The sequence below is a fragment of the Sebastes fasciatus genome, chromosome 15 (genome assembly GCF_043250625.1).
Source record: "Sebastes fasciatus isolate fSebFas1 chromosome 15, fSebFas1.pri, whole genome shotgun sequence".
In the NCBI taxonomy this organism is placed as follows: domain Eukaryota; kingdom Metazoa; phylum Chordata; class Actinopteri; order Perciformes; family Sebastidae; genus Sebastes; species Sebastes fasciatus.
This window is the reverse complement of record NC_133809.1, coordinates 3097550-3119104: the sequence shown is the minus strand read 5'-3', so window position 1 is coordinate 3119104 and position 21555 is coordinate 3097550. Positions and strand designations below refer to the sequence as shown.

At 42.8% G+C, this 21555-nt stretch overlaps 1 protein-coding gene across 2 annotated transcripts in view; it reads left to right on the top strand.

Moving 5' to 3' along the window:
• The window catches only part of LOC141782958 (protein jagged-2-like), a 66461-nt gene that overhangs the window by 13264 nt on the left and 31642 nt on the right, over positions 1-21555 (top strand). For both annotated transcript variants that reach the window (XM_074659799.1, XM_074659800.1), the window contains exons 3-5: positions 9723-9780; positions 18504-18758; positions 20184-20244. In XM_074659799.1, coding sequence (XP_074515900.1) covers positions 9723-9780; positions 18504-18758; positions 20184-20244 — 374 coding nt within the window. The remainder of the gene's footprint in view (positions 1-9722; positions 9781-18503; positions 18759-20183; positions 20245-21555) is intronic.

Genomic DNA, 21555 nt, shown 5'->3' with positions numbered 1-21555 from the left:
AAACAACAGTCAGAGTTTATGTTGCACGCAGCTAACTGGTTTCTCTCCTTCCTCCTCGCCTCCACATGAAGAGCCTTATTTGCTGTCGGGTGCAGGAGAAGCCGTTCATTCGTCACATCTGCGCTCAGGTGGATCAATGATGAAGGAGCCGGTCGGGGGGGGTTTTCCCACGGCGTGAATATCACTTTCCCGGCGGCGCTGTGGAAAACGAGGGCTGCCTTAACCTCTTTGTCCCCGCACCTTTCAGCGGGAACAATGACTTTATACCTCGGCCTTTTGTGCCCAGATATTGAGTTATCAAGACGAGTGGAGGGAGGGAGTGAGGGAGCTGGAAGAGAGAGAGATGGAAGCGGAGATAGAGGGAGGGCAGCTGCGCCGGGGCGAAATGTCAGGAGTGGATTTGAGTGCGTTTACATAAGGCCTCTCTTGTGCTGCTCTCATGCTGAATCTGGTATTCACGCCTGCTTCAGGTGTTGACTTCTCGCTTCACACGCAGCTCTGAATTTATAGCTGCATCCAGTTGTTAGGAGACGAGGAGGAATAGTCGTATTTAGCATGCATCTCAGCAGCTGGTGGTGTTCCTGTATCCTCCCAGAGAGTCACGTCCACCGGATTTGCAGATCTTTCACAACTTTTCAGAAACTAGAGCAACCAAATCCAAGAGAAACCAGGGGAGCATGTAATAACATTTCATCACGTATGAGTCCCACTTTCTTTGTGGTGACATTTGATTTCTCTTCCCTGAAATCAACCTCAAATGGTGCATTAAGTTGAAAATACTTCACATATATTTAGCAGGAATAAATAAGGCACGATAAGTAATAAATATCAGCGATTAAAAGTGCAGAGTCTGAACAATAGAAGTGCAGAAATATAAGCAATATGAGTGTAATACAGTAACGATAAAATACAACTAACGAGTGTACAAACATCAGCAGCAACAGTCGCTGTAGGTCATCTGCATAAAGACGAACTGACTCGTCCTCAAACCTAAACAGCAAAACTGGTCGTTTGTCAGCGGAGATGACAACATATATATCCAAAACAGAAGTGGACGTAGTCACCGTGGAGTCACCCACTGCTTTGTAGACTTCAGTTTTGAAGCCTTGAGTGTGCCATCTTTATTTGCAACCAGAAGGGAAACGAGAGAGGGCGGAGCTAAGCACAACCGAACGCTGAATAAGACATTTTTACAGGAGGTAACTCCAACAGCGAGAGATCCTTTATCGATTTGTTTGGCAAGAGGATTCACTCGCATGAAAAAAAAAAACCTGAACTGAACTGAGCAAACTGAATTTCTATCTTTTGTTGTTTGTTGCTGAAGGGTGTTTTTACATTCGGTGACTTGTTTAGGACCCCAAACTCAAAGTTTAGGACTTGGGATTTGTCAGTCTTCACTTGGGACTTGAGTGCAAAGACATCAGACTTACTTGCGACGTGCAAAACAATGACTTGGTCCCGCCTCTGGCGTCTTTACACCTGTGATGCTGGTTTTGTGTAGCAGGTTTCTGTTCCAAAGGACTGGCATACATTCACCCACGTCCGTATCATTTCAAAGTCTCAACCAGGCTGTGAAAACCTACTGAACTTCCTCAGCGAATCACTGTGGACTTTAACGGTCACGGTTGGTCTGAATTTGTCTCTCACTCACTCTCTCTCTCTTTCTAATCTTTTCTTCCACTTCACTCTGTTTACAGCCTGTTATCGAATCAGCAGCTTCAGCCAAGCATGTGAACTGGTCACAGACACATTCCCAGTATCACACGAGCTCGTAGGGAATCTGTCAGACGGTCCATTTTGACAACTGTTACTGGAAAGCCTTAAATATGTACAAGACATGTTCAGATTATGGGGACTATGTTGCACCAATAAAGTCAGCTTCTTCTTAGAATTAATGCACGCTACCTGTTGTACTGCATGCACCTCCACGGAGACAATGCATTCATAAAGTCTAAGATTAGGAGTCGGGAGATGAGCGATAAGCAGCAGTTGTGGTTGTGATACGAGGTGAAGTGGTAAAGGATAAGACGACGTCGTGGTACACGGTATATACTGCGCTGTGTACTGTGGTTGAGGCAGTGTAACAGTGGGAGTGTAGGTTGAGTCGGTGCAGCCAGATTCTCAGCGGCAGCATCTGATTACAGGCGATTTGACGAGGAGGTAATAAAAAACGGAGCACCGTGTTGTACTCAGATTTTATCTCTGTACGTGCTGTGACTTACTAAGATCACTGGGCTTTGATTGAAGTCTTTGGCACTTTAATTTGGTGAGGAACAAACAGAAATTGTGGAAACAAAATCCAATATGCAGCGGAAATACTCCCTTAATGAGTTAGAAAATGTCATATTTATCTTACTGTATATTTTAGTCATATTTTTATAAGCACTGAATCAAATCTGGTGTTTGAATTTATTTTATTCATTTATTTTTTTAGTTATTTATATTTTATTATTATTATTTATTTATTTATTTTATTTAACAATTTTAATTTTTAATTTATTATATTTTTATAATATAACAATATAATATAATATGATATATTTTCATTTTTTTCTTTATTATAATTATTGATATTATTATTATTTTCTTTTATTTAACAATTAAACATTTTAATTCATTATATTTATTATTGTTTTATTTATTATTATTATTATTATTATAATAATAATAATAATAATAATAATAATTTAATATTACCATTTTCCCCCCTCCCTTTTTTCGAATACTTTGTTATTCAATTTAAAGTTACTATTACTAGTTACAGTATTACTTTATGTTATATGGTTTAGGTTGTTGAAGTCATTTTGGTTAAGGAAACAATAAAAAGCCTGATTTAAAACAGAGTATATCCCTGACTCAGAAGACTAACTAATGGATTTAAGGCGGTATTTTCTCCCACTGCTCCTGTACTGAACATACGCAGCATCGATTTACTATAAAAGACGAATTCCCAGAATTCCTCTCCGTCGCTGGAGGAGCCGGCGTAACCCGGAGCGACAGAAATAGCTTTTCACGCGTTTGGTGTGGGAAAAGTGAATTGGGTCATTTATTCCATTCTGCAGCTCCGTATAAAGACCTGATTAGATTAGCTTTGATTAGATTTGCTGTCTGAACGAGGCCTCCTGGGGGCGGGGGGGCGGGGGGGCGGCGAGGCCTCCTTAGAGAGAGGAGGTGGTGGTGGGGGGGGCGCTGGGCTCGTTCTGTTAATAATGTGCTAAATTAACCATCGAAGCTCCTCTCTGCCGGGAGCCACATGTTTTATTCATGTCAATAGACTAACAGGTGTGACGTGACAGGTGTTGCTTCGCTTTTTTTCCTCTGATCACAACTCCAGGAAAGTTGTTAATTGGGTTTCTTTCTTCTTTTTTTTTTAATCATTAACAATCCCCTGCTGCTCTGAATGTTCAATTAAAGGAACATTCCTCTTGGTTTGAATCCATGTTAAGGTGTAAAGCTCTGGTTTAAAGTGACTGGGACTTCTTACGTCTTTATAACGGGGCGAGTCTAGACAAAGGTTTCGATTCCCAGAATCAGTTCTCCAATCTGCTACGATTGCACAGAGCAGACCGAGCCGGGACAGGAAGCAGAACGGATAGAGCACCTGGCCAATTTTCAACCCTTTGAAGACTCCCGATCATATCGCATCACGACAGCTACAAATCTTGATCTGTTTTTATCTGTTCAAAATGAACCTTAAAGGGAGATTTGTCAAGTATTTAATCCTCTTATCAACATGGGAGTGGACAAATATGCTGCTTTATGTAAATGTATGTATATATTTATTATTGTAAATCAATTACCAACACAAAACAATGACAGATATTGTCACTCGTGGGTACCCATAGAACCCATTTACATTCACATATCTGGAGGTCAGAGGTCAAGGGATGACTTTGAAAATGACAGTTTTTCCTCGCCAAAATTTAGCGTAAGTTTTGATAGTTATTAAGTAAGTTAAGTTATTGAGCCTCCTTCAAGACAAGCTAGTATGACATGTTCTTTTATGTAAGCTTTTCTTGTTTCACATGATGCCAGTATCTTCACTGTAACTTTAAAACTGATCCTGCTACAACCTCCGAGAGATGGATTGTGTTTTCCTGCTGTATGTAACTTACCGGTAGAAGCACAAATAACCAGGAAAAATGCTGAAAGTCGGTCAGGCAAAACGCTCGGCTTCTGAAACGCTCCCAGTGTGGTACGACGCTGTGTGCCCGGTGGAATACCGTCGTTTACTGTTGAGTTCAGTTTGAGTGTCTGCAGGTGATTTTTCCCATGAAAAAGACACCAGTGACCAGAAGATTTGAAATATCAATATTTGCAGAATCACTGCGTTTTCTTTGTCAATGATTTGGATTTAATTTAAGATGAACTGATGAAGCAAATAATCATTCTATTTCTCCGTAGTGTGTTTTTTTAATACAGAGAATTATGAGCTGAATGTGCAGCTCTGTGTAATCTGTCCACGTCAGCGTCGGTCCTCAAGGACGTCTTTGCGGACATCCAAAATGTATGACTGCACACATGGACCATATGCACCGACTCCTCCACATGTGTGAACACGTCTGCCTACATGTCCACCCATTGTAGTATAAACATGGAGTGTAGACATGTGAACAGCTATTGTCAGCTAGAATAAAGGATTTAAATGATTTAATCTCATTTCTAATCTAACATGACTTTAATTGTATTATTACAGGGACTGTTTGATTGAACATTAGAGGCTTTTATTGTGGTTTAATCTGCATCCTGTCCAGTAGTTCTCCAAATCAGGGGGAATGAAGTGGCATTGGTTTGCCACTTTATGAAAACCACACGTTAACGGCACGTTAACGCTCCAAAGTCAAATATAAAGAGTTTTTCACAGAGTAAATCAAGACAGGAAGTGTTAGAGACGTGCAGCAGCAGCAGTACAGAGGAATAAATCTTCCTAGCGTGTCTAGAGAGAGAGAGCAGCGTTCACAGAGCAGCTCCAGCCGGTACAGTACAGTAAACTCTCAGTAGAGTTGTGTGTTGCTGGCGGCTGTTCCTGCCGCGCCGTAATTTATTCATTGAACAGGTGAAGGCGGCGAGGAGTGGGCTGGCTTCTCCTCGCATAATGAAAACTCAAATCCCTCTGACTCCTGTAAATTGGTTAGGAGGTGTCAAGTGTCTCCCAACACGTCTCCCCCCAACCCCCATATCACACACACACACACACACACACACACACACACACACACACACACATACACACACACACACACACACACACTTAAAGAGCACACAGAGTCGTCTCATAAGGTCGTCTCGCTGCAGACAGCGGGGACGCGACACCGTGAGCTCCCGTCCTTCAAGGACACACACTTGAGTTCAGTCACACACACTCACACGTACTGTATGTACATGCACACACCCAACACACACACACACACACGCTGCTCTGCGGCCGTGGGACAGCCCCATCTGTCTGGGAGCCAGCGGCGGTGACATTTAAAATTGATTACAAAGGGAAAGATTGATTATGATAATGTCCACTTATTCTCACTCATTACAGAGTTGCGTGCCGCTCACTGGGGCTCATTAATCACCGCAGTGTCATCTGGAGCCTCCGTCTGGTCAGCGCCGCCGTCCTCAGGCCGAGCTCACGGACGTTTTTTGGGGTTATTAGTGATCGGAGCTAATCACATGAAGTCCGGGCAACGTCTGGAGTAGAGGTTGACCGATTAATCGGCGGCGATAGGACTTTTTACATACTATCGTTATCGGTGTAACTGGGCTCTGATAGTGGCCGATGAAGTTAGCCAACAACAGGGAGCGTTGTGACTGTAGCTCAGCGGGTAGAGCGAGTCGTCCTTTCACCGCAAGGTTGGCGGTTCGATCCCCGACTCCTTGTCTGCATGTCCAAGTGTCCTTGAGTGAGACACTGAGCTCTCCCGGGAGCTTTGTCCCAAGGATGGGTTAAATGCAGAGGTCAAATTGCAGAGACAATGCAGACAATAACAGTGTTGAATAAATGTTGATTGAAGTTCAGCAGTTTTGTTAAAGGGGACCGTATTATGTTCCATTATCATCATTACTAAAGGTCCCATATCGTGGTCTTTTATATCATGAAGCAGGTTTAAGTGCTATATGAATACTGCGAAAGTATTGAAAGGCTCAATCCACAGAGAAATACACACGCAGTCCGTATTCAGAAACTGTGTCTTTGAAACAAGCCATCAGGACTTCTGTCCATTTGTGATGTCACAAATATACAATATATAGACCATAGATATAAAACTGTTTTATATACTATATAGACCATTTATATACTAAATTTGTCCCAGTTTATTACCTGTGGCAGTGTATGTGAATGACATCAGCTGACAGGAAGTAAACATGTACCCAAGCGGTTGCCTAGCAACGCAAATCCGTTGCAATTCTACCAGCTGATGGTGCGTTGTATAAAGTCTATAGGAAGAAGATCCTGAATTAAATAGTTTTGGCAGTTGCGTTTACAGTGTGAAGAGGGAAAGTGTGAGAACCGTCACTGTGCAGATCAAAGCGTCCATATCTTGTCTTATCGTAAGGATGTAACAGCTCAGCTGTGGCCGGATGGTCATTGTTTGATGGTTCTAAAGATGATCTTTCCAGATGTTCCAGATGTGTTTTTTACATCCTGGACGCACCGATTTCAAATCGTAAATATTAAACATGTTCAATATTTACGATGGGATATCCTGTTGTGTGTGGGGAACCCCGAGGACAGCCGATGACGCAGTCACGAGGGAGAGAACGACAGCCAATAGAGAACCAAGCTGACTGAAGAAGGAAGGACGACCACCGCCGTCATGGCGGCCGCGGCTAATGCATGAGCTAATGCTGAACGTGAAGCATGAAGTAATAGTGAGATGGAGCTCAGAAATGGAGGAGCAACTTGTTGATTTGAGTGTTTATTTAACGTGTCTCCATGACTCCCTTCAGCCATCGTCAGTTTTCAGTACAAAGTAAAAACTGACATCACTAATTCTTCCTATAGTCACGTTTGATCGGCAGAGATTTTTTAGTGGGGACTCTAGTTGTTAATGAATGAATCTGTTAGGGTGTGGTGTTGTTGCTGTTTGGGCCAAATCGTTGCTCTCCACACACTATAGGAACAAAACCTTCAAACATGCCGCTGTGAATGCATCAGGCTCCCTCTGGCAGTTACATGACATTACGTAGACACCTCGCAGCCTCAATAAACCTGTCTGCAACATTTACTGGATTCACTTCCACACATTTTATTTCATTGTGAGTTCACCAGGTGTGCCTGAGATCGGTCCAGCTCTGTAGTTCAACGCTGTCTGAATCAGTCAGGCTGACAGGGAGGAAGTAGGGGGAGGAGATACAGGACAGAGTCCATACAGTAGATGCATGAGGGTTCAGAGGCAGGAGGTTTTCATTTGCTCCACGTCCAGGTTTCATTTCTCTCAGGTCAGCGAGTGTCAACCTGCCTGCTTTCTTCTAGGTTGTTTCTTGCAGATGATGTCAGTTACTTTTTCTTTTCTGGAGACCAACTCTGTGCAGTTTCATCATGTTTGCAATGAGATCGTTCTCACCTGATGAAAGCCAAATTTAAACAAGTAAATGCTGCCTAAACAGTTCCAAACCTGCTTGTTGTGCACACACCCTAAAGCAACCACGAGATACTTGTAAGAACACGGTCTCATATCTGACTCGTGATGTCGTCTCTGCATCTTTTCCGTCTCTCTAAACTGTGAACTAACCCCCTCCCACACCCACCATACCTAAATGTGAGTACCATAAAGTGACCTTTAACGTGCCGTAAAGCACTTCAGCTCTGTACCTCGGTGTTTCATGTCTTCTCGTGTCTCTAATCTCTCCCAGCACCACTTTGTAACCTCCCCTGTAATCTTCCCTGCAGCCCTCAGTCGCTCTGAGTCACACTTGGGTCATGGGAACTCACAGCTGCTTGTCCGGCCCCATGCAGTTGACAGACAGCGAGCTCCGTCTCGGTTTGTTTGCTGATGCCCGTGAAAAAAAAAAAAAGAGGAAAAAAATAGCTCTGCACCTGAAACAATCCTGAGTTTGAGTGTGTTGCTGTGGGATGGCGGCGTCCGCCTCCTCTGGAAAGTAGGGCATAGTGTGCAGGCATGCTGCGCTTTTACACACAATATCCTCAGAATACTGTCACAGCACCAAATAGTGGAGAATAGATCATGTAATCTAATCTCTGTAATCTTTCAGAATTACTTTTCCTCCAGGAAATTCTTTAATATGTGAACTTCCATGAACAGAGTCCATCTGGTCAAACGTGTTTTGACCAGCAGCGCTGGTTGTGCTCTTCTCTATCTGTATAAACTGTAGGGATGGGGGAAAAAATCCATACAGCACAGTATCGCAATATTTTGTCTGGTAATATTGTATGGATTCACGGACGTCAAGTATCAATCTCTTATTTTATAAACTATTAACTTCTTAACAATCCGCAGCTATTCTGTCTTTCAGAGCTGGAGTGAAGGTACTGATGTCATATAAACTACCTAAGGAATCGTTCGGAGCGTTTCCAGTTGCCGCGAATGGGTTTAAATTGTAGTTAATGGTGCATTTCATACTGGCACTAAAGGGTATTGAGTGCTGACGGCATCTTGGGAATGAGATGGGATTTCAGATGCAAAGTTGTCACTAGAACGGCGGCGAGAACGACCGCTAACAAACCTACGCCCCGTACATGTCCTGGATTCGGACAGGCCAATCACAACCGTTTATCTACATGCGTGGGGTGCCATAACGCTCTGTTATTGGTCGTCGTCTAGGATGCAGCTACGGGGGAGGGAGCCGGGAGAGAGCCGGAGATTCTGGAGGAATAATGAAACTAGCGACCGTGAGTCACGATCTGGAGCCGTTTACTGGCGGGAGTTTACAAGCACATGACTTCTACATGTCACCACTTCATTCTCTAGTTGAGAGAAGCATTTAGAGATCGACTTGTGAGTCTAGTCTTCTTAGATTGTAATTTTCGATACATATTCAGCTGCTCTGATGAAGGTCTGTTGATTGAAAGCTTAAATAAAGTGAACCCTGCATAGAACTGAGAATGCATATATATCTCTTTTACGATACGTAGCAAGAAACCCTGAGCAGTATTGACTCCATCATCCCAAGTGTCTCCCCTGCCACTAGAATTAAAAGGCAGTCCAGATCCCTGTGGAGAAGGCAGGAACAAACTGAGTTTCCCTCATTGGAAATCAATGCATTACCACACAAAGTGCCCTTGAGCAAGTCATCAAATCCCTGCTATAGCTCCAGGGGCTGACCTCCCCGTGGAGCCGAAGGGAAACGTATTACGCCCTCTGGGATCAATAAAAAGGTGACGGAGAGAGAATGATCCGATCCAGAAGTGACGAAGGGAAACTGGGTTCAGTTTTTGGCTCAGAATCCAGATTATCATAACAAAGCAGACCTGTCTGGTGAAATATGAAAAATGTGCTGCTTTCCAAGTGAATGTTTTGAGCACTCGTTAACCAGCCTGGGGCAGATGGGAGCTAATCAGTGACAGCAGTGTGGGAACGCCGCTTACTTTCCCACCGTTACTCACCTTTTATACAAAATGTGTGTGTGTCTGTTTATGAGTGACGGCAGCTCATATCTGAGTTTCTGTTTCCACATCATGAGCACGACTACGTCTTGAAGTGGGCATATCTGAGTTTCTGTATTGGCGTGCACTGTGATAACCTCCCCCCCTTCTCTCTGTGTTTCAGCGAGGGTACACGGTGATAGTGGAGGCGTGGGACAGGGACAACGGCACACACAGCAATGGTAAGCACCGCCCCTCTCTACTGTTTTAAACCCTCCTCTCCATCCTGCTTTAAAATGCTCTGATGTGCATAATAACTGTGATTTATGGTCGGTATTTGTTTCATATTTTGGCTTGCCTGGCAGGTTGCTATGGCTTTGACTTCTTCTTCTTCTTGACTTTGGCTGCTTGTAATCTCCAGTTCACTCCGTATCTGATTGTTCACACTGCAAGAGACGATGTGTTGGGTTAGCGCTCTATTATGACTGTTATGATCGCTCTGATTTAATTCCAGTGGCAAACCTCTAGGGAAAAGTGCAGCCAATGCTGAAGTGCCTTAAACCTGCATTCTTTGTAACAGCCAGCAGGGGGCGACTCCTCTGGCTGATAAAAGAAGTCTGATTGTAAAGAAGTCTATGAGAAAATGACCCTACTTCTCACTTGGTTTATTACCTCAGTAAACATTGTAAACATGAGTTTATGGTCTCAATCGCTAGTTTCAAGTCTTCTTCAATACAGCATGATGTTCATTTAGTAAATGATGGTCCCATTTAGAGTCAAATAGACCATAAAGCAGGGGATGCTTTAGGGCGGGGCTACCAGGTGATTGACAGGTCGCTACCACGGCGTTGTCCGGTCTGGGAGTCGTCCGTGTTTTTGTCTTACGACTTTAACCCTTTCACAGTCTGTTTTCACTTCATCAAAGTTAATTGTAACATTTTGGTCGCCTACAAATGATTCAGCGTTCGGTAGCACATAGCTCCGCCCTCTCATGTCACTTCTGGTTGCAACAAACCAAGATGGCGACGGCCAAAATGCCAAACTCGAGGCTTCAAAACCGCAGTCCACAAACCAATGGGTGAACTGTTGGAAAATGTCCTCACCGTCACATCACTAGTTCTGCAATCACCTGCCACAATCTACCTTTACATTTTGCATCTCTGTGTTCTTTTATTTCTCTATCGTAAAGTGAATGTTTCAGATGCCATTTGGATGATGACGTTTGCACGGACGGTGGCTCTGAGTGGTCAAACAACCCTCTTTTGCCTTTTGACGGATGCGAAAAAAATGCAGAAAATCCAACTTGTTCCGAAAACTTTAACGACGGACAAAAGTTTCAGAGTCGGTGTGTAAACGTGATTCACACAACGTGAGGTCGTACTTATTTTTAAACGTGCAACAACCAATAATACGGACTTGGTGTGCAAAGAGCTAAAGAAATGGGAAGACAGCCAACAAACAGTAACTCATGATATGAAACACCTGCAGTCAGATGACTGAAATGAAAGGAATGGGAGACGTGTGCCATGTTTACAGATTGTTGCTCTGTGTGAGCACGTCAAGTTCGTATTGACATCTTAGAAGTCGCCTGATCTGAGGCTTGGACTTCCCCGAGCAGAGATCTGACTTCTGATTGACAGATAGCTCCTCCACCACCACCACCACCTCTTCAGGGTCACTCAGACTGTTTTCTCTATATTAAGCCTGTGAGAGCATTGCATCGTTAAGCCATTAATTACGACCTCACCCCCCTCTTCCTCTGATGTCTGCCTCCTAATTAGCATCCCGACAGCTGTCCGGCTACCGCACGCCACCTCATTATCCTGAATCACCGTGACAGGCCGGCATCCAGACCATGCCACGGATGGGAAGCTCCGCTTGCTCGGCCACCTGTAGATGCGGCGGCCGAAGGGAGGCTTTATTAATCCTCATTGAGGCGAGGCGGGGGAGGCATTGACGGGCGGGCGGCGGGAGGCGAGAGGTGCTGACGTCTCGACCGCCGTGTCCCGTCTTGTAGACTTGGACTGAGTATTTTCCCATTGCGTGGATGACTCTCATTGCGACTCTTGTCAGTGAGTCTGTCAGCAGCCAAGTGTGTCCCGTCAGAGTGAAACATTACCTGCTCGCTTCTTTGTAAGTCACAGAAGTAATTATATGAAATTCCTCGCCATGAATGTTTATCTGTGACTGTCAGGAGAGATTGAGAAGTGTTATCTACTTTCACTCGCCTGCTTTCTGGGATTTCCTAAATTTTTTTGGGAATTACTTTGGATGAACGTCAGAGAGCAGGCATGAACCTGTTGCATCCAGCATTAGCGATACTGAAGCATAATTAAAGAGAGAGAGAGGGGTGTCGTCTGTAATGAGCCAGGTGTGCACAGGAATAAGAATCTAGGGATGTCCCGATCCAAGTTTTGTTTTGCCCAAGAGCCCTTTCCTCTGATTGTAAGCCAACACGAGTCCTTTCATATGTAATACAGCTGCACATTCAATCTGAAGTGTACATTAAAGATAGTGAAGCCAAGTTTGACAGCTCGATAGCTCTGCAGTCTGACAACACAGACAGTATTTGAGAGGATCGTCACTGGTATCTGCTGCAGGATTTGTGCTGAAACGATAGTGAAGATACTGGTATCATATGAAACTAGAAAACCTGATGAATCCAGGTTCTAGCTTGTCGGGTTGCTCCAAACTTGTGCTAAATTTTGGTGAGGAAAAAACTGTCATGTCCATTTTCAAAGGGGTCCCTTGACCTCTGACCTCCAGATCAGTGAATGTAAATGGGTTCTATGGGTACCCACGAGTCTCCCCTTTACAGACATGCACACTTTATGATAATCACATGCAGTTTGAGGCAAGTCATAGTCAAGTCAGCACACTGACACACTGACAGCTGTTGTTGCCTGTTGGGCTGCAGTTTGCCATGTTATGATTTGAGCATATTGTTTTATGCTAAATGCAGTACCTGTGAGGGTTTCTGGACAATATCTGTCATTGTTTTGTGTTGTTAATTGATTTCCAATAATAGATATATACATACATTTGCATAAAGCAGCATATTTGTCCACTCACATGTTGATAAGAGTATTAAATACTTGATAAGATCTCCCTTTAAGGTTCATTTTGAACAAAATGTGCAATTAATTTGCGATTAATCGTGATCAACTATGGACAATAATTTGATTAATCGCAATTAAATATTTTAATCGATTGACAGCCCCTAATGACACTATTGGCTGATGATCGTTCTCATGGTTCCACCCTCTCGAATGTGAGGGTTTGCTTTTTTTCCCAGCTCTGTTTTTAAATATTAATTTTCTGAAATGTCAGAAAATAATGAAAATAACTCATACCGTTTTCTAAAGCCCAAATTTGAACATTCAAATTACTTGTTTTATCTGACAATTTGTTGAAAACCCCAAAATATTCAATTTACAGCCATAGAAAAACTGCTTAAAAAATGACTTAAATAGTTACTCACTTATCAAAATTGTTGCTGAAGGGTTTCCTGTCAATCAACTAATCAGTTAATAAACTAATCGTTTCAGCTCTGCTCAGTTTCTTGTCGTAACTCGAATATTTTTGAGGTTTGGACTGTTGGTGGAACAAAACAATTTGGAGACATCAAATAAGACCCCCAGAACATCCTCATAAGAAATATAGTCTGAAACGATGGCGTCATGACGATGGTTATAATAATTATAATAATGGGATTACAGAGAGGGGGGGCTCGAGGTGAGGACATGAGGTGAGTTTCCGTGTGTGAACAGGTCTGGGCAGCAGGTTGGAGAGGCCTCAGTAAAAAGACGGCCTTGTGAAGGCTGTTTGTGCTTCAGGAAGCCGCCGCCGGTTAAAAACAAAGAGGACGGAGCTGTTGTTGACTGTATGGATTGTCGGGCTGGCGTGGAGCTTCACTGGAGGGTAGAGATGTACTGATACTGGGAATGTGTCACATACTGTGCTGATGGTATCAGTACTGGAGAATCCCCCCCATCAGAAACCACTGGTTAGTCTGGTGACATAGCCTGGTACTGTATAGGTTAGTCCATCCCATAGAGCTCCATTGTTCAGAAACTGTTAAAAACACATCAATGAGCCTCGCTGTTGCTACGGGTGACACTGAAAATAGTCCCCAACTAATGCTCTATTTCCTCCTGTTCGAGTCATGTTTGTTAAAAACTACAACCACTAGCTGTTTTAGGACATAATTGTTGTTATTGTTAAAGATTTACAGTCCATGATACCAAAAGTCAACACTGAGTTTACGCTTGTTGTGTACGCTAGTTTACGTAACGTTTTGTAAGAAAGTCCGCTAAGGGTGGTTATTTATTTGCACCGGTTACTGTATGTGGGTTGTTACGTTACGCTGTTACGTTACGCTGTTACGTTACGCTGTTACGTTACGCTGTTACGTTACGCTGTTACGTTACGCTGTTACGTTACGCTGTTACGTTGTTACGTTGTTACGTTACGCTGTTTCGTTACGCTGTTTCGTTACGCTGTTTCGTTACGCTGTTTCGTTGCGCTGTTTCGTTGCGCTGTTACGTTACGCTGTTACATTATGCTCTTATATTACGCTGTTACACTAGCTATTACCGTACAATGTTACGTTGTTACGTTGTCACGTTGTCACGTTGTCACGTTGTCACGCTGTAACGTCACGCTGTAACGTCACGCTGTAACGTCACGCTGTAACGTCACGCTGTAACGTCACGCTGTTAAGCCACCGTGTCGCTCCACCTTGTCAAGCCACGTTGCCACGAGGTTGACACGAAAAGTATTTATGAAACTTATTTTTTGGTTCAGAAACGTTGTTGTTCAACGTATCCTGTGGTTTGCACGGGTTGAGATTTATGTCTTCAGGAGGAACCAATGGGATTGGAAATTAGGGCCACAGACAGACATACATTTTTATAAGTCTTTTCATCGGATTTGTTGACGACAACAAAATCCAACAGTTTGGTGCAGTATATTTTGTTAAATGAAACAACTAAGATATCAGATACGGTATTGATACCGAAACTCAGGTATTGAACTGCACATGAACTGCTCAGCCTCGTTAGATACTGATTTATGTCTTGCTGCCACAAACTAACAACTTAAATCCGTACAGTATTGGAAAAGTAAAGTGGTACTCTGCTCTTATAATGATTAAGATTGATGCCCATGAAAAGAAGTTATCTTTACTTAAGTGGGAGTGTGCGCCGAGCTGAATGCAGCAATAAAAAGATCCATTATAAAGGTTTGGCAATCACAGGACAGCATTTGAAAGCTGATTAAGTGCAATTTCTTGTGCCTTATAATTTGAACTCAAGCAGGTTGAAACAACTCCACAGAGAGAAGAGAGGAGGTATTGGTCATTTCAGCCTCTTTTATCTGCATTTAATGATAAACAATGATTGGTTTATTACAGCTGCCTTCAGAAAAAAAAGAGAGCATGACAAAAGGCTTTGTTGGTGCAGCGCTGAACCACCAAAACAAAATAACTGCTTGACGACCAGGTTATCACCGCTGAGTCACTGTTTCTCATTCCAGCTGTGCTTTTATTATTATTTTATCTATCCGTCTATTATCTATACCCAAGATAAGTCTGATGGGTTTGTGTGATGGACATTTTTGATTTAACCTCTTAAGCCCTATAGGGTGCTGGAAGGTGTTGTTCTCCTAGACAGACATACCCAAAATAAATCCAGAATAGTTCCACAACTACAGGTCTATATGCATGATCTTGGTCTTTATGGATAGGTAAGACCTCAGAGATCCATCCCCAGGGTCAGTAACATTGTGACTGTTACTATGCCTGAGTAAACTGGGATGAACCAAAGGAAACATTCACATTTTTATCCTCGCCTAAAATGTGGATAACACCAGTATAGCAATGATGCCATGCATAGAGATGCTACTGAATTCAATCAGCAACTCCTCGACTACAACTGTGCCAAAGCAGATATAAATAACACAAAGCACATAGATTCTACAAAGGTTTTAGTCAGGATAGGACCAGGAGGACTCTCCATTTGGCACACTTGGATACCCAAAGTGTGCCAAATGGGTTTTCTACCTCTTGAAAGGGAATCTGTGTCTAAAATACTACTGATATCTCTACAGGAGGCTATGTGCACACAATGGAGCTAACCTTATTTATTAAATGTTTTCCATATGAATATTTTTTATAGTGCATATGTGTGCATATCTTTGATATTCAATTTGTTATGAGTTCATAGATACCAAATACTTAATGGTGCTCCTTGTAGTTTCTGAGATAAAAACATTGTATTATCATACTACGTCTTGTATTTTAGCATATTGGACTACTGTTTTTTCCTAAAAACATAATGCAAAAAAAATGCAAAAACAGTAGTCCCATCATGTGCCAAAATACTAGATATAGTATGATGAGAAAAACTCACCTTCCAGCCAAACATTTGACCGATTTTAAAAATGTCTTCACATTTTTAGAGAGAGATTTTTTACAGAGAACACTGCCAGCAAAGTAAATTAAACATTTCAGTTGCGGGCACAAATGGGTAAAAAAAAGTTCCTTGCTTGCAATTAATTCTCAATATTTTTTTGGTACAGAGTAAAATGTGTCCGGAGCATTGAGTATTGATATCTGGCAAGTACCGAAAGCTGATTAAAATACAAATCACGGCAGTTTTACATAATATTATTAATGGGCAAAGTTCTTGTACGGCAGCTTGTAGGGCTGTACCAGATAGTTCGAAGCATTATTCATAATGTCGACATTTGAAATCACTAATAATTAACTAAAACTGGACTAAAAACATTTTGTGTTGTCAAACTATGAAGTATAAAAATGACCAAAACTAATAAACATGTTTGTTTTAAGACTAAATCTAAAATAGCTGCTGGCGGTGTGAACTGTGAACGCAGCCTTGGCTTCAGTTCAAAGATCACCACTGTTACAAGCTGTAAAGAGGTCAAAGGTCAAATCAAAAGTGCCACAACCCTCTAACAAAACACTCCAGTCACAAGCAGCTCTGTTGCATGAAACAAAAAATCTCTCTTTCACGCTTTGCTTCTAAAATGAATCTGGTCTTCACACAGACGATCGTGTTGCTCTGGACTCGGATCAGCTGCTCAGATCTGAAGCCCCTCGTTGTTTATATAAGCTGGTTTTATATGGCCCACTCTCTGCTGCTCTCCCTAGTAACAACGGCCGCTCTTAGTACACAGACAGCTCGTGATTGGTCTATATTTTTATATCTAATTGCTGAGATGAGATGAGCAGCAGTGAGTGAGAGCCCGGGTGCTTCAGGTGGTGGGAGTGGGACGGAAATCTGTGGCAGTGTGTGAGCTCGCAGGAAATCAGGACAGCCTGAAAATGGATTCTTCTGCTTCTTCTACACTGTCACACTTCAGCAGTTATCATGATGATGATATTACAAAAGAGATGTGTGCTCAATTTCACATTAAACTGAAGAAATATTTTCACTTTCGATGTCAGAAACAAGTTAATTCTAGTAAACATGGAAATGTTTTATGAATGAATCATAATGCGTCACACCTGGAGGAAAATCTAATCCAGCAGTTGAGTTATGAAAGGGGAAGAAATGTGATTTAAAGCTTTAAGCATTAGTTCAGAATTCATTGTTAGAGTTCATTTTGAAGCAGTTCATCTATGTGTTGAGTTTAAGAGACTATTAACTGTTAAAAGAAGGAATTACTAGTAGTATTTAATCCTCTTATCAACATGGGAGTGGACAAATAAACTGCTTTATGTAATGTATGTATATATTTATTATTGTAAATTAATGAACAACACAAAACAATGACAGATATTGATCCAGAAACCCTCACAGGTACTGCATTTAGCATAAAACATATGCTCAAATCATAACATGGCAAACTGCAGCCCAACAGACAACAACAGCTGTCAGTGTGTCAGTGTGCTGACTTGACTATGACTTGCCCCAAACTGCATGTGATTATCATAAAGTGGGCATGTCTGTAAAGGGGAAACTCGTGGGTACCCATAGAACCCATTCACATTCACTGATCTGGAGGTCAGAGGTCAAGGGACCCCTTTGAAAATGGCCATAGTCAAGTCAGCACACTGACACACTGACAGCTGTTGTTTGTGGATTAAATACTTCAATGGATTGACAGCCCTAGTCTCTAGTCTAGGTCTAGTCTAGTCTCTAGGTCTCTAGTCAAACCTCGTTTGACTGCAGTTATTCTCGTTGGATTCAAACCATTAACTCTTGTTGTGTTGGCGCTTTGCTTAACAACAGTGAGGATGAGCTCTTCCTTCCAGCTCTGTCTCGTCCAGGTCACACTCTCTCTTGCAGCAGCAAAGCATGCTGGGTCACGGCTCTTCTGTTCCTTGAGAACAAGCTAAAGGGTCTTTCCTATGTCGCCCTTCCTCGTCTGTTCCACGTCTCTTATTATTTCCGGCCCGGCTCCGATGGAGTCGGGGCTGGATATCCTGAGATGGGGGAGGCAAAGGGAGGCGAAGGGGGGAGGAGGAGGAGGAGAAGGAGGAGGGCAGAAAAGCATTTCACCAAGCAGGAAAAGTGAAAAAGCGTTTTGGGTTATCAAGCCCTCGCAGACCTCGCTCCTACACCCTCTGTTTGTGCTCGCTTCTTTTTCCTATTCTTTCCCCCGTTTTCCTCTTGGCTTTTTTCTTCTGACCGGAGGTTACACCTTCCCTCTGATGTGTGCTAACAACGGGCATTCTTCGAAGCCTCGCGGACCGTCTTATCTCACAAAACACCGGGTTGTCGGGTCAAATCCCATAACCGGAATCAGCCCCGCTCCTTGGAATGTCATTCAGAATTTCTGTTGTTTAGACTCTCCTATCTGACTGACCCAAATACTTGACCCGTTGAGTGTTTTCTTTCTTTATGTAGTGCTGAATAAGTCTGTGATTAGTCAGTTAACTGTTCACTAAATCCCTAAAGAACTCTCTGCTTTAACGTTGATCTGTTCGTCTTGTGTCCAGACGAAGAGCTGCTGATCGAGCGCAGCATCTACAAAGGGATGATCAACCCCGGAGAGGAGAAGCAGACGGTGGAGTATAAGAGCTTGATCGCCAGCCTCAAGTACACCATCCGGGTGCGCTGCGACGAACACTACTACGGCGGCAAGTGCAACAAAGTCTGTCGTCCCCGCGACGACTACTTCGGCCACTATGTGTGCGACCAGCAGGGGAACAGAGGCTGCATGGAGGGCTGGACGGGGACGGACTGCAAAACAGGTACAGTACACTGTACACAGTACACAGACCAGTTACAAGAGAGATTTAAATCAAATCCTTCGCATTTGATTGGACCGCTAAAAAGAGGGAGGGCCAAAAAGTGTTGTTGCTAAAAGTTGCAGATTGATTGATGGATAGATGTCATTATAATATCGGTTGAAATCGGTTGGTACTAGCTGATGTAAGCACACATATTTTGTTTTACAGGAAGAAAAGAGTATTGGATTTTGATATACAAATATGAAGACATTTATTTTTTGTAAATTTTTCACATACATAATGTTGTTAAATAGGTGCACAATATGACCGGGGATGGGATCTAAAAGGGTTAAAAATGATTTTTTTCAATTTCATATCGAAATTGAAATGTGATTGTTAGAAGAAGAATCTTTATAAGGTTTAAACAAAATAATAAAAACTGTATTTTACTCTTCTATTTATCTTTTAATAGCTCAATTTATTGTTCAGTTCCTTAGTTAAATGTCCGTGCTGACAGGGTTCAGAACTTGGGATGCTGACAGCTCAGAAAATGCTTCCCAAAAAAAAAAAAATTAAGCGATAAAATGCCTAATTGAAGGACCAGTGTGCAACGTTTAGGGGGATCTATTGGCAGAAATGTGATATAATATTAATAAGTATGTTTTCTTTGGTATATAATCACCTGATAATAACAATTGTTGTGTTTTCGTTAGCTTAAAATGAGCCGTTTATATCTAGATAGGGAGCGGGTCCTCTTCACGGAGTCCATCATGTTGCACCGCCATGTTTCTACAGTAGCCCAGAACGGACAAACCAAACTCTGTGAACTTTTCCTTCTTGGGCCGGAGTCAATAACGTTACTCGCTCCTGTCGCCGCCGCTCTCTCTCTCTCTCTCTCTCTCTCTCTCTCACTCTCTTGCTTCACCACTCACTTCCCACGTACACAGGCACTCTCTACACACTGGCTCTGCTCCAGATGACCTTACGCTACTCTTACAATAACTGGCTCTAGAGAGGGATATTCACGTTTTCACATTGGCCACTTTAGTTCTCTAACACGCTTGGCACATGGGAGAGGCTTCAGTTGGTCGTAATCTCCTCACCTGTGTCTGTGATCACTTGGACAAATCCGTTCATTGTTTTTACCTCCTCACTGCCCTTTTCGGTAAACATTTAGAAGTTCATCGGGTTCATGTCAAGTGTCACTTTGCAAGAATTCAAAGAATGTTTGGAAACTCGTCACCGTTTCAATTTTCCGACAATTTATACCATTAAACCATTGTTACCACAGCACAGATTCACAAACAACAAAAACACAGGAAATGATGTTTTTAACGATTTGACCACCTGCAAAACAAAGAGCCAGGCGAGACGTTGATGTTTTTTAAGAACGCCGATGAAACGCTGATTCTGGATGATTCTAACCCAAACTTTCTCTCCCAAAAGCAATCTGCATGCAAGGATGCAGCCTGGAGCACGGCGGGTGCAGCGTGCCGGGGGAATGCAAGTGAGTCGCCTCTCTCTCCGATCTTTCTTTCTTTCATTGTTTGTTTGTTTGTTCCAGTTTGTTCACGTTAACAGAGCGGCTGTCATCTGATGATGAAATATGCTCTTGTTTGGATGGAAAACTGTTTAATGAGGATACCAGGGGTGTACAGAGGAGGGGATAGCAGAGTGATGAGGCCATGAGGGAGGGCTGGGGGGGGGTTGTTGATAACATACCAAGCAGTCTAACCTCCCCCCCATCCTCGTTCTGTGAAGTGCTCCCCCATCCACTCTGATCCAGAAGCCATTGTTCTGCTTCCTGTTCTAAAGCTGGCCTGCTCTCGCCCACACACACACACACACACACACACACACACACACACACACACACACACACACACACACACACACACACACACACACACACACACACACACACACACACACACACACACACACACACACACACACACACACACACTTCCTCCCTCTAATGTCTGCAGCCCACATCACCTCTTCCTATCTTAGGCCTTGTTATGGCTGCCACTCGCCTGTTGGGAAGAGTTGATCCCACCCAATGAGCTGCAGGCAGGGATGCAGAGAGGTGATGAGGGGGTTAACTCAGCTAAAGTGACACATTTTAATAATGTATGTATATATTTATTATTGTTAAATCAATGAACAACACAAAACAATGACAGATATTGTCCATAAACCCTCACAGGTACTGCATTTAGCATAAAACAATATGCTCCAATCATAACATGGCAAACTGCAGCCCAACAGGCAACAACAGCTGTCAGTGTGTCAGTGTGCTGACTTGACTATGACTTGCCCCCAAACTGCATGTGATTATCATAAAGTGGGCATGTCTGTAAAGGGGAGACTCGTGGGTACCCATAGAACCCATTTACATTCACACATCTGGAGGTCAGAGGTCAAGGGACCCCTTTGAAAATGGACATGACAGTTTTTCCTCGCCCAAATTTAGCGCAGGTTTTGAGCGTTATTTAACCTCCTTCATGACAAGCTAGTATGACATGGTTGGTACCGATGGATTCATTAGTTTTTTTTGTTTCATATGATACCAGGATCTTCACTCTAGCTTTAAAACTGAGCACTATAAGCTCCGTTAATGTGATTGCTTTAATTCGTTAAAGCAATTAGTGGCGTTAACACATTATTGTCACGTTAACTACTTTCTGCTCACTGATGTCAAGAAATGTGTCATTTATTTATGTGTTTACAGTCCAGTCACACACAGGGAACTGTAATACGGCTGCTCGGTGGACTGTGAGCTCTTTAAAAAAAGGCTGACCGGGCGTTTGTTATG